General features: G+C 38.1%; 1 protein-coding gene across 5 annotated transcripts in view; it reads right to left on the bottom strand.

The window, feature by feature from the left end:
• Positions 1-26,220, bottom strand: part of LOC150087731 (dynamin-like) — a 465,630-nt gene that overhangs the window by 221,791 nt on the left and 217,619 nt on the right. For all 5 annotated transcript variants that reach the window (XR_016546724.1, XR_016546723.1, XM_090369182.1 and 2 more), the window contains one exon: positions 14,715-14,766. Coding sequence is in view for 3 of the 5 variants with exons in the window: in XM_090369182.1 (XP_090225308.1) it covers positions 14,715-14,766 (52 nt within the window). In the remaining 2 variants the exon portion in view is untranslated. The remainder of the gene's footprint in view (positions 1-14,714; positions 14,767-26,220) is intronic.

The raw sequence follows: 26,220 nt of genomic DNA, 5'->3' as shown, positions 1-26,220 counted from the left end.
GATATTCTTTTCTCTAGTACTTTCCCTGACATGTTGATACAAATAACAGTCATCTAGTTGATTTAAAAATTTTGTTCCCCATGTCGAGTTTCCTTCCCATTTACTCCAATCAATTAGAGGCAAATTGAAATCACCCATAATAAGGTATTGACGCTTACTTGCCCATTCCATTTGCATGTAGAGGCTTTTGTCATAATCTTCACAATCACCTGGTCTGTAGATTACTCCTACTCGCATTATACCTTTGTTTCCAACTATCTCACACCATACAGATATGGTGTGAGATAGGTGTCACTCTATACTAGCATGTGAAATGTCTGAATCCGGGAAAGCTATCGTCACACTCAGGCTGCTTCTGATAAGAAGCATTGCCCCACCACCCCTTCTATCTAACCTATCCTTCCTAAATACATTATACAAGCCGTACTGAAACTCATCATCCCCAATTTCCGGGTGGCGCCACGTTCTCAGCATTGCCTCATTTAGGTCTGTAGCATGCGCAGTATCACATATTCTTTCATTCCACTCAAGCAATTCACAATTTCGTATTTTTTGAAAATATTTTCTTTTTCTCTCTGAACCTGCAGTATCTTCACTAGCACGCTCCCTTTTCAGGATTTTTTCAAATATTTTACTCATTTTTTAAGGAATAAAGCACAATTACAGTATAAAAAGAACAAAAATGAGGAAGCACGCTTGATATGCACAAACAAAGCAGGGTGCGTGTAGCAACTGAGTAAACAACACAGTAAGCGTTGCATTCAGCTGGGGTGAATCAGCCTCATTCGACTACCATTTCTTGTACACACAAATCCGAATCATGCATAAGCGAATTCGGTTTGTGTTATTTGAGACATCATGCCCCTATTCATAAATTGTGTATGATCAAATTTGTGTAGTGTAAATATGTGTTATATGAGGACTGACTGTTACAGTAAGTAATAGCCAGCATGGGTAAAACACAATGGAGTAAGTAATCATAATTACATTAGTAATTGTTGTTTGCAATACTGAATACATTATTGTAAGCTTTAAATTCCAACTAGAGGAAAATTTCCTGTACTGCGCACGAGCTTCATGCAAATATAATTACAGTTATCAATAAACACTATCACATACAAACTGCAACCATAACTTACTATACAGAATGTCAAAAACAGTTACCTCCATTATTAAAAGATAATGAAAACACAGGTCACAAATTAAGTTCTGCCAACTGATAGCGCTAAAAAAAAAAACAAGTCTAGTTTTCTTAGTTGCAAGTTAAATTTGCTTTATTGTTGGATATTTGAACTGACTTATAATAAACCGATATTGCACAGTACACACATATGGCATAATTCCCTGAATGGCTTTGATAATCAACGTTCCATTGTTTACTCTTAGCAGTTTGAAAATCTAAATTTATCTAATGTACAAGTTAGTGCATTTGCATCATTTCTGAACATAGCCAACTACATAAGTAGTTATAAATTAGCATCATTAAGTATATCTCATATTGTGAATACCTTCACAAGTTGCCACAATATTACACTACCTCGAATAAGTAACGCTTCACCATAGGAGAAGACTATTGTTACTTATTCTCAGCAGATACCATCACCCATATGGCACCGTTTTGGAACTTACTGGCTCCTCATCAGTGGGTGGGTGGGCCGGTACCCTGGTGTTGCAATGATGACAACCCAGTTGTGAAGGATAAATCCGCAGTATGAGAGATGCCTGATGGTGTGGAGTAATTTAGATTATGGTATAGTTTAGCCTCAGGTTACATAAATAGGAGAAGACTAATTAAAATAGTCTTCTCCTATGGTGAAGCGCTACTTATTCGAGGCAGTGCAATATCATGGCAACTCGTTGTGAAGGTATTCACAATATGAGATATACTTAATGATGCTAATTTATAACTACTTATGTAGTTGGCCAAAAATGATGCAAATGCACTAACTTGTACATTAGTTAAACTATTTACGTAACCTGAGGCTTTAGCACTAAACTATACCGTAATCTAAATATAAATTTATTAAAACTTTTGTAAAACAATGCTTTATGCAAGATTTTAAGTTTTAATAAAATAAAAACCATAAAAAGTAGTCCTATCTGTATGGTATCCACTGTGAAATCAAATTCAAGTAATGTTTTTGAAAGCACCACGTACAGAAAAAGTTTACAATTTTTTAATATGAGCATGAATCAATAATAAAATGAATTTCAATACGGCTTTGAAGCAACTTATTTCAGAAATATGAGATTATATACTATTCTTCAATGTAATCACTTTCTAACTTAATATATTTATTTTAGTGAATGACAAGCGTATGTATATATATATATATATATATTCCAATTATATTAGAGAAGAAACTATCTGTTAAAGAATTTAGGTAATTATGCATTACATTTTGAACTATTCTTTAATCTGTGCTCACCGTGTGCACATTTATGTAATCCAATATGTGTGAAAATCAGATACAGTGCTGTATGACAGATGTGACAGATCTTGAATTTCTACTGCTAGATGCTTTCCTTTGTTGGTCAAGCACCTAGGGTAAGAATTATCTTGCAGCATAATAACTTTCTTTTAGGGGAACCTTTTCAACTGACTGTTGGCTCATATTCAATTCATTATAATATCATTCAAACTGATTCACTGGTTTTTCGGAATAAGTTTATAAACTCACTGAACTGTAGCTGATGCTGTTCGCATTTGTCTATAAAAGGTTACGTTCATCAACACAATTGAATAACCATTTCTGAATTCCTCACACCACTTGTGCATATTTCTTCAATAATAAGCAAGTGTCACCATACTGTGTACATATTCTACACAGTAGAATTTATCTTTTTCCTTCCATCCAAAAGTCAAATTACACACTTCACTGTTTTACAGCAACACAACATGAAAGCGGTTATATACAATTTGTATAACATCAAGCAGGTAACAAACATTCTAATTCAAGAAAAAAACACCAAATACTACAATAGTTAGTATTAAAATGCACTATTTTAATCTATCATGCACAATTACAGTACTCAAAAAATTTAATACTTAAGTTCACTCTTAAAATAAGTAAAGTGCAATACAGAAAAAAACTAATGAAATAATGTAACATTTCGGCTGTTATGCCACAGCATAACATATAAACTGGAATGGAATAATCTAAAGTCTACAAAGGAATAATCTTTGTAGACTTTAGATTATTAGTCTATAAAGGAATAAATGGAATAATCTAAAGTCTGGTATTTACAAAGGGAAAGCCTATTGCCAAAATGGCGGCAGACCTAGTGGTATGGTAGTTTCACCATGTTTTTAGAGGTTATTCTGCCCTATGAAATAAATGTTATGATGTATTTTCTGGCAGTTTAGGACAAAGAATTGTTGATATTCAGGGTGAACGACATATTTATATAGTTGGTTTGGTTTTGCAGGCCTATGGTGGGGGACATGTAAACAGTTGCTTGGTATTTGAAATGTCTGCGATTGTCAATCTGAAGAAGAATGTTCATGATGGTAGCTAATTACTGTTCAAGGTATTGGCCTCAGAAAGTGCAGTCCTTCAAGCTGAGCTTTTTACTAAGGCTGTTTTTTTGTGCAGGTTGCTGTATTAGATTTAATATTAGTAGTGGGAAATGATGCAAGAATGCAAGCCAAAAAAAAACTGCACACTTTACCCATCCACACCCTCTAAGAATGTCTGGTTTTTCCTTGAATTTATTCGAACCATCGACTTCAACAACAACAGATGGAAGTAAGTTTGTTCCAACAATCAACCAACCACTGACTAAACACAAACTTCTGCATATCTATTGTTATATAGTCACATTTCTCCATATATGTTATAGGCTGCAACTATCCTTCCTCAACTTGAACGTGTGTAGTCTCAGAAAGAATGCCATCATTTAGTATACTCAATCCAATCAAGGCCATAAGCACCTCAATCGAATCTCCTTGCAGGTGCCTACTCTCAAGACACCACAATATGCAGAACTGAAGCCTTTCTTGGCAAGAGCAACCCTTTGTTCCCCTCGTCAATCTCGTTGCCCTTCTCTGTATTCGTTTCAGCAGCTCTACATCCTTCCTAAAATGAGGCCTCTAAACCTGTATGTAATACTCAAGTTGTGGCCTGACCATTGCCTTATACAGAGAGACAATTACCTCCTTATCCCCTGCTAGCAAAATTCCAGTATATTGTTGACAAGACCCCACGGGTAGCTTTGGCAGCCTGTCTGTACTGCCCAGAGAATTTTATATGTGACTGCACAATCACCCAAGGTCTTTTTTCATTTTCCACTATCCTGAGTGTAGCACCACACACTTGTATGTTAATCTCAGATTACTGCTATTCATATGCAGTACCTTGCATTTGTCAATGTTATACTTCAACTGCCATTTCTCAGTCCATCAACTTAATTTTCCTAGATCTTGTTGCAGGAGCTTATCCTGATTACTGTCATTAACCACTCTGCCAACCTCTGTATCGCATTTAGATATTAAACCTGATATACCTTCATCAATATCATTAATAAATACAGAAAACAACAGTGGGCCCAGTACAGAACCCTGGGGAACTTCACTAATAGTATTAGTCCATGAACAGCAGTGCCCATTCATAACAACGCTCTGTGTTCTCCCACTCAACCATTCCTTTATCCAAGGCAGTAACTTACTCTTAATGACACACTGCTCCAGTTTGTATTTATACAGCAGTCTTTTATGTGCAACAGTATCAAAAGATTTCATGAAATTCAAGTAAAAGGTGCTACCGAAAAGTACCCAAAATGTATTTATGAAATAAATTAGGCTCACCCTGGGTCTTATTCGCCACTGTCACTTTCGAAGTAGTTCCCTTGAAAGCATAAACACCGATCCCAGTGCTTCTCCCATGACTGGAATTTATCCTGAAAGTCCTTCTTCGTTATAGTGTTCAGCACCGCCGGCAATTCAGTTTGGATATCCTTTATGCTGTCAAATCTTCGACCCTTCAACTTGATTTTCATTCTTGGGAAGAGGAAGAAGTTGCAGGGGGCTAAGTCTAGCGAATAAGGGGGGTGGGGATGATTGTCATGTTGTTGGATGCCAAAAACTGCACCACAACAAGCAATGTGTGGGCCAGCGCATTGTCATGATGAAGGACCCAGTTCTTTGTGCACCACTTCTCTGGATGTTTCCTCCTGATGGCATCCCTTAACTGCCTCAGGACATCACAGTAGAATTTTTGATTAATGTTCTGAGCAGGAGGGACAAATTTCTAATGGATAATGCCATCAATGTCCAAAAAACAGATCAGCATAGACTTCACTTTGCTCCTCACTTGTCAGACTTTCTCGGTCTCTTCACCAACTCTCATCACCAGTGACGACTGTAGAAAGGAAGTTTTGATCACTCCTGGCCTGTTCTTGAAGGTGGAGTTGGATTTCTGGTCCATAAAGATTTAAAAAACATTTTGGAATTCAAAAGTACATCACCAAGGGTGTCAAGACTAATACTCAAGGTTTATAGGAGGTACAAGCTAAAGATTATAGTGATTTATGCACCAACATCGAGCCATGATGATGAAGAGATTGAAGAAATGTACACCAAAAGTGAGAGTCTTCTAGATGAGCAGAAAACCCACTACACTATTATTATGTGGGACTTCAATGCTAAGGTTGGAAAATGACAAAACAGTGCAGAAAGGGGAACTATAGGAAATTTTGGAATTGGTGAAAGAAATGAAAGAGGTGAAAGACTTGTGGAATTTGCAGAATCTCAAAGTTTGTTAGTAATGAACACTTTTTCAAGAAAAGGGTGAACAGAAAGTGGACATGGAAGAGCCCAAATGGATTAACAACTAATGAAATTGACTTCATCCTCACTAACAGAAGATATGCTGTTGCTGTTATTTGATTTTTAGGAGTATTAGCAACTAAGGCCATATTGCTCCGGGATATGCGGTGGTCATTCCCTGACCTTTCCGCATCCTCCGTATTTGGTGGTCATGGGCTCGAACCCAGGTCTAATCAAGACGCGTGTGCTTGCTGCTCCTACCCACCTGGCTACAGAGGCACCAACAGAAGATACATCGTGAATGATGTTACCATCCTGAATAAGGTAAGTGTTGGAAATTATCACAGAATGGTAAGATGTACACTTGATATAGATGTAGGAAAGGAAAAAACTGACTCGAGTAAATAATACAAAGATCTTTGAGATAACAGAAGAGGAGAAAAAGCAGTATGTACTGGAACTTAAGAACAAGTTTGAGCTTCTGCAGATTGCTCAGGACCAAGATATCAACGAGGAATATTACAACTTTCTGAAACTAATAATGTATACAGTAATAATACTGTATACATGTCTGGAAGCCTCATTTCAAGAAGGATGTAGAGATGCTGGAACGAGTACAGAGAAGGGCAACAAGATTAGTGAATGGAACAAAGGGATGCTCTTACGAAGAAAGGCTTAAGTTTTGCAAATTACAGTGTCTGCAGACTAGGCACCGGCGAGGTGATCTGATAGAGGTGTATAAAGCCTTGAATGGTTTGAGCATGCTCAATGCTGATGGGATTTTTCCTCTTGCTCAGAATAATCACCTGAGAGGGCATAAATTCAAATTGAGAAAAGACAGATGTAGGATAGACGTGAGGAAATTTGCCTTTAGCCAGCGGGTGATTGGTTGGTGGAATAGACTTCCATCCCTTGTCGTGGAAGTTGATAGCCTAAATAAGTTTAAGGCTCAGCTGGACAGGTATTTCGAACGAACAACTAAGGGAGCGAACAACTAACAGAGGGGTGAAGTGGAAGTGGTTATTTTTTATTTATTTATTTTTTTTTATTATTTTTTTTTTTTTTTTTGGCTGATGCTGCATAAGCTTGCTTTCTTGCATCAAATGCCTCTACTAATGCTAATGCCTCTGCCTGTGGCCACTGTTAACCTTTTAGTCTGTGTATTCCCCCCAAGATAGCAGTTTTCTGACCCACATAACACTGCCTCGATAGCATCAGAAAATATTCTTGCATCCTTTCTATTTAAGTGTACCCCATCCCTGTATTAGAAGCTGTCTCTCCTCTCAACAAGCACAGACCAGGCTGAAAAAAATTCTACCCCTGGAGCCTTGAACAATCTCTCCAGGACCGAACTGATCGACAAGGCTCTCATCATATACTCCCTCCTATCGTGTCTGGGCAGAACTGCAGACACTTTCACATTCAATCCTAATTCGTGACTTTCTTTCAACATTGACCTGTACTTGTTGACTGAATCTGCAGATCTCTTACTATTAATGTCATTAGTTCCAACGTGTACAACAATATCACCTTTTGTACCCTTAAAAGATGATATCTGTTTTACATTGTCATCAACTTTTGCCCCTGGCAGACATACCCTGGTCCTCTTCCAGCTATCCTTCTTGCATAGTATATTCCCCGTCTCCCTGACAATAGAGCCACCAACAATAACTAGTTACTTTGGGACCAGCATATTCTGCCTTGGAGATTGCTTCTGTGTTGCCTGATGCACAGAAGTCAGCTCTGCCATTGAGCTGGGAGCTTGATGGGGCCCCCTCATACTTATTTCTTCGAGAGCATTTACCCTACACCTCAAGCTCTCATAGACACCCATCAGAAAACTGAGTTGGCAACTAATTTCTTGACACTCCTGGCATCTAGCACACACAAAGACATCCTCCTTGGCTAGATCATGTCCCGTTTTAGAAATTTCAGCAAACATTTCGCATTTCACACATTTTGTAAGACTGTGATGTGTTGGAGAATCACCCCCTTCGTTTCTCCCTCGAGTCACAACACTCTCACTAGTCTGTGATCTTTGCTTCACAGCTCTAGTCTGGGTCATGATTTCCGTTTAAATAGTTTAATTAACAATGGGATTTAATAAGATTAATAAATATTTTTGATTAACTGATAATACTATACTAAGCTAACAGATTCCTAATACAGTGCTTCGTATTACATTGTCTAGTTTTACGTTATACCTTACGCTATCAGTTCGAGATATATACGTTGCACTATTTCTTATCGATTACAATATGGGGGCTAGTTCAACATATTGGCGCCAACACCAAAGCTAACGAATGCTGCTGAACCTATTTAATATATTTGTAAAACACAATGTGGTATGTTAATTAATGAAGAATACTTATCCCTTTACAGCAGCCAAAAATCCACTGACTGTTCTCTTCCGCGACCAGAGCCACATTACCTTAAGCTGTTGTACTTTTCTTTCCTAAACTTATCTTTTTTGTGTTTATCTAAGGAATTTTTACTTTTTAGCAAGGATATAACTAATTTAACATTGTGATCGTTAGAGTATGGCATAATGTATATCTTGAACATGATAGCATAAGATATAACGTAAAACTAGATAGTGTAATATGTATCACTGCATTTTGGAATCTATTAGCATAGTGTATTATTGTCAATTAATCCATTAAATTTATTAATTTTTCATTGTTAAAATAGAATTATATTCTATTTAAACGGAAATCATGCCCCAGACTAGAGCAGCAAAGCAACAGGCACAAAGTAGCAGGAATTCTGTGTCTCAGGGGAGAACCGAAGGGGCAATTCTCCAAAGCATCACAACCTGAAAAAATGCAAAATGTTTGCAGACTTTCTGGAACAGCACATGATCTAGCCAAAGAGGATGACTTTGTGTGTGCTAGGTACAGAGAGTGTGAAGAAGTTAGGCACTAACTCAGTGTTCTAATGGGTGTCCATGAGAGTTTTAAGAATAGGGAAGATGCCCTTGAAAGAATAAAATGGGGCCCATCAAGCTCTCAGTTGCCCAATTCAACGCTAGAACTCATGCATCAGACAACACAGGGGCAATCCTCAAGGCAGAATGCACTGGTCCCACAGAAGCTAGAAACTGTTGCTGAATCTATTGTCAGGAAAATGGGAAATATGTTGTGCAGGAAGGATAGGTGGAATAGGACCAGGGTGTGTCTGTCAGGGGCAAAATAGATGATGTTACAAAGCAGTTATCTTTTAAGGGCACAAAAGCTGATACCATTGCACAGGTTGGCACTAATGATATTAAGAGTAGGAGATCAGAGGACTTACTTAACGAGTACAGGGAAATGTTGGCAAAAAGTTGCGAATTAGAATTGAATTTGAAAGTGTCTGCAATTCTGCCCGGATACAATAGGAGGGAGTGTATATTGAGAGCCTTTTCAATCAGTTGGCCCTGGAGAGAATGTGCAAGACCCATGGAGTAGAATTCTTTTCAGCGTGGTCTGTGCTTGTTAACAGGAGAGACTGCTTTTTACAGGGATGAAATTCTTTTGAATAGAATGGGTGCAAGAATATGAGCTGCAGGAAGAGGTGAAGTTGTGATTCTTGCATTGTTACTATTGGTACATGCAGCATCCTGGAAAGCAAGGTATCAGGGATTTCAGGCCATGTTGTGGGTCATTATGAAACAAATAAATACATGGGCTGTGTTAGGGTAACTAAGAGTAAGAACACGTGCATATATGCTTGCATGTACACTAATGCTAAGAGCAATGTAAATAAATTTGATGAATTTGAAACACTCATTTAGTCGTCGAATGCAGATATTGTAGGAACAGCGGAAATGTGGTGTCAATCAGTCATAAGTAATGCTGAATTTGAATATGGGGGAGTACAATATACACAGGAAGGACAGAAAGGACAGAAGAGGTGGAGGAGTTAGTTAAGAATAAAATTGAATCTAAAGCAGTGCATCCAGTTGACTTAGGTGACGAGTGCAATGTTTAGTGTGATATAAGAATAGAAAAACAAAATTGAGAGGAGTGTGTTATAGGCCTAATGACTGTGAAGAATATATAAAACAGCTATAGAGGGAAATGGAGTGTGCCAGCAAGTCAGAATGTCTCATAATAGGAGATTTTGACTTTCAGATGTTGACTGGAATTTGTGGGTTGGTCATTCACACATTAGCAAGATTTTTGTAGATTTCTTGGATGACTGTTTTCTTCAGTAGCATGCTAGAGAAGCAACAAGAGGAAGCAATACTCTTGATCTGATTATCAGCAGTGATTCTTCATGCAGGTAGAAGACCCATTGGGTCTTCTACCTGCAGTGATCACAGCATAATAATGTGGAATTTAATTAAAGGCAACTACTGTCAAGGGTAGTGGAAAAGGCTTTTGCTTATGTAAGGGTGACTACAGAGGTCTCAGACAGTTTTTAAATTGTGTGCAGTGGGACCAACTGATGAAGTTACCAATAGCAAATTCTAAATGGGAATTATTCAGGGATATAATCAAAGAAGCTACTAGGCTTTTCATACCAACAAAGAAATACTGTAAAAGAAGGATATTAGATGAACTAATGATATCTGTGGCAGAGAAGAAAAGTGCATGGGATGCATATAAATTGTCAGGTGATACAGAAGCCTATTGTAGATATAAAGTAGTCTGTAATGAAGTCACAAAGGAGGTTAGGCAAGCTAAGGCAGATTTTGAGAAGTCTCTGGCAAAGAATGCAAAGAAAAAGAGCAAAGGCTTCTATGCTTATATTAACAGTAGAAGGAAGGGTGTGAATTACAATGGGCCATTTGATTTTCATAGGTCAACAGTTGATGACCCTGCTCAGGTTTCAGACAAATTGAAGAGGTATTTTGCATCAACATTCACACATGACGATTTCTTTAAAATAGGGGATGCTAAAAGTTTATCAAACTCTACCGAGGAGCTAAATGACCTTGTGACAACTGAAACGAAAGTGAAGGAGAAATTGTTGAGGCTGAACATAAAAAAAGGCACCTGGGATGGATGGAATCTATCCAATTTTATTAAGAGAGGCAGCAAAGGAGGTAGCAAGCCCTCAGTCATATTTATGAGAGCATCCTTGGATTGAGTGGAGGTCCCGATGGAATGGAGAAGAGCGAATATTCCTCAATTCATAAAGGTGGATCTAAAGGAGATATGAGTAATAACAGACCTGTTAGCTTAATGTCTATTCCAGGAAAAGTGATGGAATCCCTGGTTAAAAAAAGTAATGCAGGACCATTTGGACAAGCATGCAATTATACTGCAATCACAGCATAGATCTGTCAAGGGGTAGTCTTGTCTAACCAATCTGATAGGTGACTATGGTGCAGTGACCAAGGAACTAGATGAAAAAAATAATTTTTATATCATATACCAAAAATTTTGGGTAGGCTTTTGATACTGTTGCATATTACAGACTTCTGTACAAACTGGAGCAATGTGGCATTAAGGGCAATTTACTGCTATGGATAAAGGGATGGTTATGCGGAAGAAGAGAGACAGTGGTTATCAATGGGCATTGCCCTTCTTGGACTAATGTTATTAGTGGTGTTCCCCAGGGTTCAGTGCTGGGTTCATTGTTGTTTTTGATATTTATCAATTATACTGAAGAAGGTATATCAGGCTTAATGTGTAAATCTGCAGATGATACTAAGGTTGGCATGGTGGTTAATGACAGTCATCAAGGTGAGCTACTACAATGAGATCTGGGAAAATTGGGTTGAATGGCTGAGAAATGGCAGTTGAAGTTTAACATCGACAAATGCAAGGTACTGCACATGGGCAGCAATAACCCCAGAGTAACTTATCAACTGTGTTATACTACATTCAGGGTAGTGGAGAATAAAAAAATACCTAAGGGCAATTGTGCAGTCAGACATGAAATTCTCTGAACAGTGCAGACATGAACCAGGACAACTCACGTGGTTTTGTAAATGATATACAGAAACTTTGCTAGCAGGGATAAGGAGGTGTTATATCTTTGGTTATGCAGCATCTTGAGTACTGTATACAGGTCTGGAGGCCTCACTTTAGGAAGGATGCAAATCTGCTGGAATGGGTGCAGAGAAGGGCAACGAGATTGGCGAAGAAAACAAGTGTGCTCTTACCTAGAAAGAGCTTCAGTTCCTCAAATTGCAGTGTTTTGAGACAAGGCACCTGTGGGAAGATCTGCTTGAGGTGTTTAAAGCCTTGAATGGATTGAGTAAGCTGAATGTTAATGGTATTCTTCCACTTTCTATGACTATACACACGAAGGGACATAAATTCAAGTTGAGGAATCAAGTTGCAGGACAGATGTGCAGAAGTTTTCCTTCAGCCAGCTGGTGGTTGATTGTTGGAACAGGCTTCATTCTATTGTTGTGGAAGCAGATGGGTTGAATAAATTCAAGGGAGAACTAGACAAATTCTTGGAGGGTACGGACGAGTGAAGTGTCAGGCTTTTTTTTTTTTTCTGCTGATACTATATAAGCTTGCTTTCATGCATCATTTACCATTACTACTACTTAAAATCCATTTCTTTATCTTTAATAGCTACTACCCCTCCCTCCCCATCCTCCAACTTAGAATTTATGTTCATTCCCTGCTAATGTTTATTGTACTGTCAGCAGCTCTAAGATACTATCTGGTTTGTGGGTAGTGATCAGATCTAGAACATTCTAGATCTGATCATCATGTGATCAGATGTATATTAAGATATGCATTCTAGAAGTATATATTGAGGTGCATGGTATTAAGGGAAATACGCATGTAACAGACCTTATGTCCATGATAAAAGAAAACAATACTTTATTAGATGAAGTTATAACAGAAGTACTGCCAAAGAGAAAGAGGGGGAAAAAAAAAAAAAAAAAAAAAGCAAGTAACACGAATCTCATTGGGGAGGGGAGGGGAGGGGAGGGGAGGGAAGATATAAATATTTTATCAGAAATCTCAGAATTCCATATTAACAACATCATTGAAAGTTGCATCCACCGTGGAGATCCACAGCAGAATTGGACAGGCAGCCACTGCGTTCGCCTCGCTCAAATGGTGTCTGTGGAAGAAGACCAACATTTCCTCAAAGACTAAAATCCGACTCTTCCGGACTCTGATCCTGCCCATTCTCCTTTATGGATCGGAAACATGAATTTGTCTCAAGCTAGATTTAAACAAACTTGAGGTATTCCGATGCCTGCGGCAGATCCTGGGCATCTCACTTCGCGACCACATCACTAATGATACCATCCGCGCCAGATGCCAAAAGCAACCAACCATTGCCGACCAAATCCAGAAGCAAAGGCTTAGATGGTTTGGCCATGTATGTAGAATGGGCGCGAATAGAATATCATCCACACTCCTTTGGAGACAACGACCCACCCAATGGAGCATTCAACGGACCGCGCCTAGGAAAACGTGGGCCAAGCAAGTGGAAAATGACCTGAAGAGCCGACGTTTCAACCTTAATCAAGCCAGGACTGATGCCATGGATCGTAACGCATGGAAGAACATCACAGAGCAAGTCCGAAACCCTGCGGCACCTACAGCAGCGTACTGGTTGCGTGGCCAACCGCCTCCTCCAGCGGCCAGCTAAGGACCAAAGAAGAAGAAGAAGAAACAACATCATTATTTAGAGAAATGTGCTACAGTAGCTGGTAATCAGAATTGTCTGCTAGAGAGAAGTTATTACTCAAAAAAAGTGTGCCACAGAGTAGTCAACTAGACATAGAGGAATTAAAAATGTGGTGCCAGGAGAATTTTTAAGACTTGTAATTTCTAAAACTGACAGGTGTCTAAGAAAGATGAATCCTGCTAAGGTTCCATCCTTAATGTATCCTCTTTAGGATTAGGATATTAGAAGGACAAGTGGAAGAATGCCATTAAACATTCTGGAAATAATATATGAAGACCACAAAAAACAAAGATTACAATTTTTGATGATTTACAGAAAGGAAAAGATGAGAACCATAAAAATCATGAATGATCTGTACATATAACAACTAAGACAGATCAAAAATGGCACTTGTGCTGAAGTGTTAATAAAATTTACTCTTTTAATGAGCTATCTGTGTTGTTGTCACTTCAGTAACTCTCCTTTTAAAGTAAAAATTTATATACCAAATTTTACTTATATTTCTTTTTTTTGTTTTTTAAATATATTAAAAACAGAAGAGTGACTGCAGAGGTTATTATTTCATTATAAAATTATACTTTCCAAATTTTTCTCTACAGAATGAAATTCTTGAATAGCAACAGCTATTTGGAATTAAGACATCAGAAAGGAGATTTGGTACACAACACTGTGAAATGTATATTTAGCATAGTGTTTTCAAACAACTTTTGCGTAAGATGTGTACAAACACATTATTGCAGAAATGTGAAAAATGAATAATGCTTCCAAATTGTGGATCATCAAAAAAGTATCACAATTACTTTTTAAGGAGCAAAATATTGTTAATTCTTATGAAAGTCAAGCATAGAAATAAGAGCAAGCATGCATTTCTATTTCTTATAATGAAACAATAAAAATTATAGGAAGAAATAAGACAAAAATGTGCACTTTGTATATTATGCATGGACCATGTGAAAAAAAATGGTGCAGAAGTATGATACATTTAATCTGTACTCCTATATTGAATTCTTTTAAATATAAAAACTGAGTGCTAATATTCAACTTCAAATACTACATGTTACTAAATGTAAGAATAATTCATACAAGACTAAAAAGCTTGAATGTAAAGAAGAATAACTGGCACAGTGTAATATAAAAATACTGCCACCACACCCTTTATTCTCAAATATATGCATGATTTATAAAACTTGAAGCATGATTAAGCATCTGAAGACTAGACAATCTTAACATAATTTGCACTAGATGGTGATAGTTTGCACTTGAAAATCTGTGCACTAAGCACATGCAACTGTACTAATTCACTACTAAACATAACAGGGCATGCATAGTTAATTTATGACCCCCCTACCTGATTTCCTAACTTTCTTTTTCCTGCATTAGTTTCTGCATTCTGCTGAGCACTGCAGAAGAAAAGTTCAGATTTGAAACTTCACTATATTAAAATAAGTGTTCTTGGTCGTATTATAAAAACAGACATGACTTACTGAAAATACAAAAAAGTGAAATTTTTAACTCCTATGTTAATTTTCACTTAAAACTATAAAATTTAAAAGAATCTTTCAAAGAACCCTTTTCATAAATCAATGCTAAAACAATACTTTGTTCGAGGATCAAAAAACAACCCTAAAATAATAAATATTATAAATAACTTAAGAAATTAACTCTAAATGTTAGCTACATTTACTTAACATAACTTAAATAAATGTAACTGTAATAAATAAATTGTAACTTGACCAGAATGTAGTAATAGAGGCAAGTTACTACCATGAATAAGTGGCAGGGGCAAAAAGTGGCTAAAAATGGCACTGTTTAACTAATGTTATTAGTGGAGTTCCACAGAGTTTGGTTTGTTTATTTGTCTGTTATTTGGTTTTTTAGGAGCATTAGCAACTAAGGCCATATTGCTCTGGGGATATGCGGTGGTCATTCCCTGACCTTTCCGCATCTTCCGTATTTGGTGGTCACGGGCTCGAACTCCGGTCTAATCAAGAAGTGTGTGCTATGCACTACTGCTCCTGCCCACCTGGTTACGGAGGCGCCCAGAGTTTGGTGCTGGGCTCCTTACTGTTTCTAATATTTATTAATTATATTGATGTAGGTATTTCAAGTTATATAAATAATTTATATTACCAGCAAATTTATATAAATATAAATTGCTAGTAATAAAAAAAAAGAACAGGGTGATTAATGGCATTCATCATGGTATACTGCTACAACAAGATCTAGATAAATTGGGTAGATTAGTTGAAAATGATAACTGAGATATAACATTGATAAATGCAAAATACTGTAGATGGGCAGCAGTAATCCCAGAATAACATACCATTTGGACAGTGCCAAACTCATAACAGTTGATAATGAAAAGACCTAGGAATATTTGGAGACACTGGCATAAAGTTCTTTGAGCAATGTAGGGAGGCAGCTAGGACAACTCTTGGAGTCAATGAAATACAGGAAGAGAAAAAATTGAAGGACACAATAACAAATAGAAATAACTAATTAAAAAAAAAAAAAAAACATGTTACACAGCATCATATTTTAGATACTTTAATTAATAACTAAATATTAGAATATCCCATGCATTTTGAATATTCCAAGGTGTTTACACATTCCATGTGTGAAAACATTAGCGTATGAATAAACAATTAAAACTGAAAAACATTTAATTCAGCGTCGGTAACTGTTTTCCAATATTCACATCTTGCTAAATACAAAAAGAGCAAGGAAAAGGAAGTTATGGTCTTGAAACAAAGAGATTAGAAGCCATGTTTCAGACTGGATACTAAGAACTGCCCAGGGATCACAACTGGCTCTCTCTTGCTACAAACCCTGCCAAGCATTAGAGAGGGCAGGGAGGAAGATCATGTAACTCATTTTCCTGTCTGGCTGTGTTTGCTGTGAACTCTTGTCCTGTTCAGGTCACTACATGGTACTGTTTTTTGCTCAGTCTTGGAACATTGGTGATTTACTGGATTGCTGTGTTAAATAGTGCTTTTCCTGTGGGATGGCTGGGTATCAAGCCATCTTGATTACTATGGAAGAGGGCTATTCATGAAGATGTGTGTAGGGGAAATGGTAACCTAGAAATGTTCCTATTAATTGTTTTGTTGTAATTCTTTCGGATGTGGAATGCCTCAAGACAGTCCCTTCTTTTTTGCAGTGCATTTTGAGTTAGAGGAGTAGAAATCATGCTGCTTGGTGCTGATATGATGCACAAATGTCACCTTGGAGGACATTTCCCTTTTTTTTTTTTTTGCAGTATGTTGGACATGTCAAATCCAAGTTAGGAACTTTGCAGTGTTTGCCCTACATAATATTTACTACACCTGCAATCAAGTATGTCAACCTTAGGGAAGTTAAGCATTTGTAAACCACTGACTTTTTGGCCGTGAAGGGCAATAAAGATTCTCTCTCTCTCTCTCTCTCTCTCATTTGTTTTTTAAGTTTCTGTTTCTTGAATCAAACATGGCATGTTCCTTTGCTAATCTACTGATGGTTCCTCTATCTCAAGATGGAAGGGGAATACACACTACGGTGAATCTGGATCAGTGTCTTGGATGGAGGGAGATTATAAGTCATCAACTGTTCTATTAATACCTCACCTTCACATGGTATTGATTATGGCTCAGTATATTTCTGATGTTGTTCGGCTACAGTTTGAGGTTATCAGATGTGCAGACTCACAGAGCTCTGAAGTAATTAAAGGTGCAAACCCTCAGGGCTAGTGAAAGATTTCACTATTCTCTTATGGCTTAAATGGATATGACTCTCTCTCATCCTTACTAATCATAGTGCTTGCCAATGGCAACTGATGTGGGTTTCATTCTTACAAAAAAGCCCTTGTCAGTCATAATGAAATGGTTTCATTCTAACAATATAGCCTATCTGGATGTAAATTTTATTCTTCCAACATAACACCTTCTCAATGTGTATATCACTCTTCCAGGTTTTGCAATACAAACTTAACAGAAGGTTACATTTGAATATCTAATACATCACTTGGAATGCAAATCATCTAGTGTTTGCTAATATCACCAGTCAATCATTCTGTATTATTATAAGATTTTTTCTTCTATGATGCAAGGCCAGACATCTCTCAGTGCCTCTGTATAATTTACTGATCTGGATATGTGCAAACAAAAATCTATAAATAAATATTTCTGCCTGGTCAAGAGCAATCTGCTGAAAATGTGCATTTTCAGCATATTTATAAGAATTTTTGCTAAGAATTATGAATAACATTAAGAAAACAAAAATCTGTGGTTTATATTTTCATTATTATTATTATTATTATTATTATTTTTTTGGTAGTTGTTGGCACACAGGCTTCTGTGGCCATAATGCACCTCCCAAGGTTTTTGTAGTACTTTGATCCAAGCCCGAGGCGGGAATCGAACCCGCGACCTTTGGGTTGCCAGGCAGGCACTTTACCCACCCGGCTAGCCCGGTCGGCGGTTTTCATTATGATGGATAATTCTTTGAAAACATTTTCTTCACCTTCCCCGGATGTTATTAGAAGTCGAGGATGTTATTAGAAGTCGAGGCCCCACTGTAGTGGGGCCTCGACTTCTAATAACATCCGATATTCTCAGGAACCATTTTACCTTCCATACAATCTTTTATTTTAAGGACCGATAATATTTGCAGGAACCAACGGCTTTCCGATATAGCTGGAACAATGCATTGGTGGAAATTTTCAGATGCATGGTACCCAGAACATCATTTGTACGATTATTCTCAATCAATTAGTGTCTTTGTTATTGTTCAACACAACATTCCCGTATGTTACAGTACTTCGAACAGTTTCTTTATCTTCTGTTTGATGCACTTGTCCAGTGTATAAGCAGAGTGTATTTTTGTTAATTATATGAAACCAGCCTATTCTAGAAGCGAATGCCCAGGAGAATGTTTATCACTAAGCATAAGGCTAGTTTACCTGGACATAAGCCTATGGAAGTTAGGCTCACTCTCCCGTTGGGTGCCAATGCCTCTGGAGATTTCAAGCTGAAGCCTCTGCTGGTGTATCACTCTAACATCCCCAGAGTATTTAAACAACAAGACGTCAACAAAGGTGTGCTGGGAGTGTTTTGGTGCAGCAATAAGAAGGCCTGGGTTACAAGATATGTCTTCAATGAATGGGCACTCGAAGTTTTCTGTCCTTCAGTGAAGAGTTATCCTGAGAAAAATAAGCTTCCTGCGAAGGCACTGCTCCTGCTGGCTAATGTGCCAGGCCATGATCCTGACCATCCAACACCACTTGCCATCCAACACCACTCCTCTTCTTTGCCAATTTTTGCCATCCAACACCACTCCTCTTCTTCAACCAATGGACCAGCAAGTGATTGCAAACGTCAAGAAAATCGATACCAAGAAAATGTTTGCAAGTTGCTTTGCAGTGATCTCTGTTGAAATTGCTCCCACCCTCAAAGATTTTTTGAGGTCAAAGTTCAACATCCTAGACTTTGTGAGGCTAATCATAAGTGCTTGGAATGATGCTTCCACCATATGCTTAAATTCAGCCTGGAAAAACATCTGGCCTTTAATTATCTATAACTTTGACTGATTTGAAGATGGTGCTTTAACAAATGATATTGTCACTCTTGGTAAATCAATGAGTCTGGAGGTTGAAGAAGAGGATGTGGAGGACCTTACTGATGCTCATGGACATGAACTAATGACAGAGGAGCTACAAGAGTTGGAGAAAATTATGAAGAGTGACACTGGAGAGGAAGAGGAAACCCAAAAAGTGTAAGCTGAAGAGTTGAAGACTGTCATTTCTTATTGGGAGCATTTAGGAGAAGTGGTAAAAAAACACCCCAACATTGAAAACACTGAACTCGTGATGTCCAAAATGGAAGAAGTGATTTCTTCCAAAAAAAAGTCGTCAAAAACAGTCCACTTTGGACAGTTTCTTTGCCAGTAGCAGCAAAAGACAAAAGACTGAAAAGGCACCTGACATCTGATCTAATCCCATCACCACTACGTCACTATTGATTTCATCTAATTATTGCTAATTATTGTTTTTCATTTTAAGATGTTTTATAATTATTTATTAAATAATCTTTATAAAACACCCATTTTTAATGTAAAAATCAAGTATAACATCAAGTATAAGAAATACCTATTTTATATGGTGTTGGGGTTGCCTGACAAGAGTTTAGAACGAATTACAGGAAATCAATGTATTATTGGTTTCAACTTACAATATTTTCAACATACAGTGGGTCTTGTGGAACAAATTACCATCGGATGTTGGGGCTCCACTGTATATATTATTGGGAAAAATAAATGTGTTACTTTATGTTAAAAAAAAAATGTAAGGCCATTTTAATTACAAAACATCTAGAATCAACATTTCACGGCAAAAGTGAATATGGCAGTTGCATGTTTCCTACAATAAACTTGTTAAAATATTTTATGCTACATTAAAGTAATTTCCTCTTACTGAATTAAAAATTTAAAAAATAATAAATAAAAAATCCATGTTAAAATTATGCTTACTACAAGACAAATATCATTAAAAAAATTATTTTAATTTTAAAACCCAACTTTCTCAGAATTACATCATATGATAAGAATATAAACTGGTATATCAGAATCTAAACAGAAACCAAGAATAACTGCCTATACAGAAATTCCACTGGCCATATAGAAATTCCTCATCTTGAATATAAATCTACAAAACAAAGCAAGGAAATGTAAAAGGGGGAGGTTGAAACAACTTTTACAAGGAGAAAATGTGTTTCCTAGTACCAAATGCATTGCAAAAAACTCGTCTTCTTCTTCTTCGCCCTGTTTCTGAACCAAGGAGACCCATGTGGGAAGTGGATGCTATGGTTGGTGGGCTGACACCTATTTCTTTTCACCATCCTGGAATTCCCTGCGACCTGTGAAGGCTTGCTAAAATCATGTGTGATGATGTACTCAAGGGCAGGCCTTGAGTACTGCATACTGGTCTGGAGGCCTCATTTTAGGAAGGATGTAGTTTTGCTTGAGCATGTACAGAGAAGGGCAACAAGATTGGTGAGAGGAATGAAGGGGTCCTCTTACCAAGAGAGGTTTAAATTCTGCAAATTGCAGTGGCTGGAGACTAGGCACCTGCAAAGTGATCTGACTGAGGTGTACAAGGCCTTGATGGGTTGAGCACGCTGAATTCTGATGGGATTCTTCTGCTTTCTCAGATTACGAACCTAAGGGGGCATAAATTCAAATTGAGGAGACAGCAGTAGAATAGATGTGCAAAAATTTGCCTTTAGTCAGTGGGTGATTAATTGCTGGAACAAACTTCTATCTGTTGTTGTGGAAGTTGATAGCTTAAATAAATTCAAGGAGGAGCTGGACAACTTTTAGAGGGAATGGTTGTGTGAATTTTTTGTTTTGTGAAGTTGCAAGTAAAGAACTTGTGGGTGGACACCAGACATTGCGGGGGATCTCCCAACATCAAAACAGCAGAGGAAGGACTGACCATGCTATTCCCCTCCCCTCTCGCTCTCTCCAATGCTGAGGTATGCCACTTCCAAACACAAGAACAACAGCAGCAGTTCTGGCAGCTAACATTTCCCCCTCCTCTGTTTAAACAAAAGTAGGATATATTTAGTCTCTTTATAAAAATTTACTTCAGCATATGTACATCATGCAATTTGATGTTAACTCCCATAATTATGATTAGCCAATACATATTGCAAAGAGTTGTGGTCAAAGTGGGGCGGCCAGCAGGCACCAATTGGTCACATCTCCAGGTCATTCACAAAGCAGATGTTCCTGCCCACCATAGTACCAGTCTCCTGGGTTTCCTTGGTTCAAAAACAATGGGAGAAGAAAAAGCACGTGGTAGGATATATTTACTCTCTTTATAAAAGTCTATTTCAGCCTCCGTTTTTTGAATTTTGTTTGCTACAGGATTGGTCCAAAACTTACATCCTTATTATTTTTACTTTTTGTTGCAGTGGTGGCAATCCCAAATGGAACAAACAAACATGGTGATATAAGAACTGACAGACCTGGCAACTTTTTTTTTTTTTTAATTTGCTTGCAGCATAATACTAATTATGTGGGTCGGAAAACTGCTACCTTTTGGTGGGGGGGGGGGGGGCTACACTAACTAATATATTAAGAATAGCTGTGGGCAGAGGTGAAAATGATTCTTGTACTGCTTCATTTGGAATGAGCAGCAGCCTGGAAAGCAAGGTGCTGGGGATTTCAAGAACTACTGGGAGTCATCATGGAACAAGTAAATACATGAGTTGTGTTCGGGTAACAAAGATTAAGAACAAGTGCATGTATACTTACATGAACACCAATGCTGGGAGTATAGTAAATAAAATCAATGAATATGGAGTGCTGGTCAAGGCATCAAAGGCAGATATTGTTGGGATATCAGAGATGTGGTGTCACACAGATATAAGAAATGCAGAATTTCACTTTGTTGCAGTAGTGGCAATCCCAAATGGTACAATATGTATAGAAAGGACAAAAATCTCAAAATGTGTTTATGTTTCATGGCAGTCTCCAGGGTTTTCCCCATTAGCAGGAGTAGCATCTATATGAGACATGTGCCAATGCTGGCAGTGTGGTAAGTGTGGGTGTGTGTTTGTTCTGTTGAGTGTTTGCCGGCTCCTGGCATCTTCACAGACTGAGTTTGTTCACTGTCCCCTGCCTCCTATCCTTCGCCACATGGAGGTGTGCCAGGGTTCACATTGCACTGACAGTACACCCAGGAAGAGGTTCCTCCCCCTGGGCCCTAATATAAAGGACAGAGGATAGAAAGGGAGGAGAGGTTATGCCGTTAAGCAGGAAACACATAAAATCTAAGGCAGTGCATCCAGTTGGCATGGGTGGCCATTGCAATGTTGAGTCAGTTTGGTGTGACATAAGCACTGGCAAAGCAAAAATGAGAGTAGGTGTGTGTTATAGGCCTAATGACTCTGATGAGTACAGCTAATAACTGTACAGAGAAACAGAGTGGGCCAGTAAATCAGAATGTCTTATAATGGGGATTTTAAGTTCCCAGATAGTGAATGGAACTTGTGAGTTGGTCACTCACACATTAGCAAGGCTTTTGTGGATTTCCTGGATGACTGTTTTCTACATCAGCATGTTAGGGACGAAACTAGAGGGAGTAATATTCTTGATCTGATTATCAGTAGTGATTCTTCATGCATTAAGAATCTGCAGATAAAGGAACCACTAGGTGGCAGTGACCACAGTGTGCTCAAATGGGATTTACTCAAAGAGGTAACTACCATGAGGGGTAAAGGGAAGGGTTTTGCTTACGTAAAGGTGACTACGGTGATCTGAGACAGCATTAGCATTAGTAGAGGCATATGATGCAAGAAAGCAAGCTTATGCAGCATCAGCCAAAAAAAAAAAAAAAAAAAAAAACCCACTCCCATTTCACCCCTCCGTTTGTTCGAAATACCTGTCCAGCTGAGCCTTAAATTTATTTAGGCTATCAACTTCCACAACAAGGGATGGAAGTCTGTTCCACCAACCAACTACCCGCTGGCTAAAGGCAAATTTCCACACATCTATCCTACATCTGTCTTTCCTCAATTTGAATTTATGCCCTCTCAGGTGATTATTCTGGGCAAGAGGAAGAATCCCATCGGCACAGAGCATACTCAAACCATTCAAGGCTTTATATACCTCTATCAGATCACCTCGACGGTGCCTAGTCTTCAGACACTGTAATTTGCAAAACTTAAGCCTTTCTTTGTAAGAGCAACGCTTTGTTCCATTCACTAATCTTGTTGCCCTTCTCTGTACTCGTTCCAGCAGCTCTACATCCTTCTTGAAATGAGGCCTCCAGACCTGTATACAGTACTCAAGGTGTGGCCTGACCATTGTTTATACAAAAGGAATAATCATCTCCTTATCCCTGCTAGAAAAATTCCTGTATATTATTGACAAGACAACATGAGCTACTTTTGCAGCCCGTCTGCTCTGCTCAGAAAACTTCATATCTGCCTGCACAATTACCCCCAGGTCATTTTCTTTCTCTACCACTGTCAGTGTAGTACCACAGATTTGATACATTGTTCTGGGGTTACTGTTTCCCATATGTAGTACTTTACATTTGTCAATGTTAAACTTCATTTGCCACCTTTCAGCCCATCTGCTCAACCTTTCCAGATCCTGTTGCAGCAGCATAACGTCAGTAGTGTCCTCAACAACCCTGCCAACCTTTGTATCGTCTGCAACCTTGGACATTAAGCTTGATACACAATCATCATTTAAATTCTATACGGTGTTTTTAATTATTTTAATTAAATTCTATATGGTGTTTAAATTCTATATGATGGGACCAACTGATGATGTTACCAACAGCAAATTCAAAATGGGAGGCATTCAAAGAATTAATCTTGGAAGCTACTAGACTTTACATACCAACTAAGAAATATCGTTCAAGGTTTAGGCCTAAATGGATGTCAGATGAACCAATGAGACATATGGCAGAGAAGAAAAATGCATGGGATACATATAAATTAATGGGTGACATGGAAGCTTATGATAGATATAAGCTGGTCTGTAACCAAGTCACAAAGGAGGTCAGGCGAGCAAAGGCTGATTACAAGAAATCTTTAGCAAAGGATGCAAAGACAAACAGCAAAGAATTCTTTACTTAAGTAATTCTAAAAGGAAGGTGATGAATCAAACTGGTCCACTTGATATTGATGGTTCAATTGTTGATGATCCTGCTTAGGTAGCTGACAAACTGAATGAGTATTTTGCATCTACATTCACACATGAGGAAGTCTGTAGGGAAGTGGAGGCCAGAAGTTTATCAAAATCTAGTAGGAGCTAAATGATTTTATAATAACTGAGAGCAAAGTGGGGGAGAAATTGTTCAAGTTGAGCATAAGAAATGCACTTGGGGTGGATGGGAACTATCCAGTTATATTAAAGAAGGCAAAAAAGGAACTAAGCAAACCCTTAGCCATAATTACGACTCAGGGGAGGTCCCCATGAAACGGAGAGGTACAAATGTGTCCCCAATTCACAAAGGGGGATCATCAAAGGGTGACACAAGTAATTACAGACCTGTTAGTTTAACTTCTGTTCCAGGGAAAATAATGGAGTCACTAGTTAAAGAAGCACTGCAGGATCATCTAGACCAGCTTTTCCCAAACTCGAGTCAGTGAACTCCCAAGGATCTGTAGACCAGTTCCAGGGGGTCCGCAAAATGGAACCTCTGGAAGTGGTCAAATTATTTGTTCTAAGTATAGCAAATTGATCATAATTAAAATTAAATAAGATTCTTTATTAGCATAAATTGTATACAATAGTGATTCCTTACACAGAAAGCCAGAGGAACCTTACAATATGTTGTTTATACAAGTTATTTTTTTATTAGAAATATATATATATATATATATATATATATAAATAATAAAAAATAATAATCAAAATGTAATAATAATTAAAATAAAAAAGGACTACAAGTTGTGCATAACATGAAATGACATCGGCTAACTAGGATCAGCACTTACATATTTGTCCTTTACAAACAGAAAGATAGGCCAAGATGCAATCGCGATATGCCTTGTCAATAGACCACAGGCCGATGTTGATGTTGAGTGAGTTGAGTGTCCAGAGTCACATTTGGGAAATTTTTCTTGAAATTCTGTAACCGCTGGAGCCTTGAGCACAAGGTTGGGGTACTGCAGAGATGTCTGCCAAACAACTGCCAACCAACCTTATTCCAGATTTTGATGTGATCAACATGATGAAGATGGAGAAGCACAGATGAAGGAATGCCTTTATTTTTAGCACATGGGCTCTATGGACTGTGGGCGTGTATTGCAGGTTGGAACAGAGTACAGATTTAGATGTCATGTAGATCTGGTGCGACCATAAGTTGGCCCACTTCAGCACCCAGAATATGAGGCCCCATAGTTTCCTGAGGGTGGTGGGGGGGGGGTGCCACAGAGCAAACTTCCACAGCATAGGAGAGCACACTACAAAAGTAAGTTGCAAGGTATTTCCTGATTATTTGCTACTTGTGTGTTTTTCACAGTCTATTTTCATTCCCTAGAAGGCCTATCGAGGCAGTGTTAGGTGGGTCGGAAAACTGCTAGATTGGGGGGATACAAGGACTAATAGATTAACAGTATGCAAACCCCTAGCCATAATTATGAGAGCTTCTTTGGACTCAGGGGAGGTACCCATAGACTGGAGATGTGCAAATGTAACCCCAATTCACAAAGGAAGATCAAAGGCTGACACAAGTAATTATAGACCTGTTAGTTTAACTTCTGTTCCAGGTAAATTAATGGAGGCACTGGTTAAAGAAGCACTGCAGGATCATCTAGACAAGAATTCAGTTATAGCTCAGACGCAGCATGGTTTTGTTAAGGGCAGGTCTTGCCTGACCAATTTGATTGGATACTATGATATAGTCACAAAAGAACTGGATGCAAGGAATATCTTTGATATTATATATTTGGATCTTAGAAAGGCTTTTGATACTGTGGCACATGGAAGACTGCTGCACAAATTGGAGCAGTGTGGTATTGGAGGCAAATTGCTGCTATGGATAAGGGGATGGTTGAGTGGCAGAAGACAGAGAGTGGTAATCAATGGACACTGCTCAACGTGGACTAATGTTATTAGTGGAGTTCCTCAAGGTTCAGTGTTGGGTCCGTTGTTGTTTTCGGTGTTTATGAATGATATTGATGATGGTATATCAAGTTTAATGTCCAAGTTTGCAGATGATACAAAGGTTGGCAGGGTCGTTAAGGACACTACTGATGCTATGCTGCTGCAACAGGATCTGGAAAGGTTGAACAGATGGGCTGAGAGGTGGCAAATGAAGTTTAACATTGACAAATGTAAAGTACTACATATGGGAAACA

This window comes from Mastigoproctus giganteus, chromosome 3 (assembly GCF_048544385.1).
Source record: "Mastigoproctus giganteus isolate SK-2022 chromosome 3, ASM4854438v1, whole genome shotgun sequence".
NCBI classification, from domain to species: domain Eukaryota; kingdom Metazoa; phylum Arthropoda; class Arachnida; order Uropygi; family Thelyphonidae; genus Mastigoproctus; species Mastigoproctus giganteus.
The sequence above is the reverse complement of the archived record's forward strand: the minus strand, read 5'-3'. Positions and strand labels throughout refer to the sequence as shown.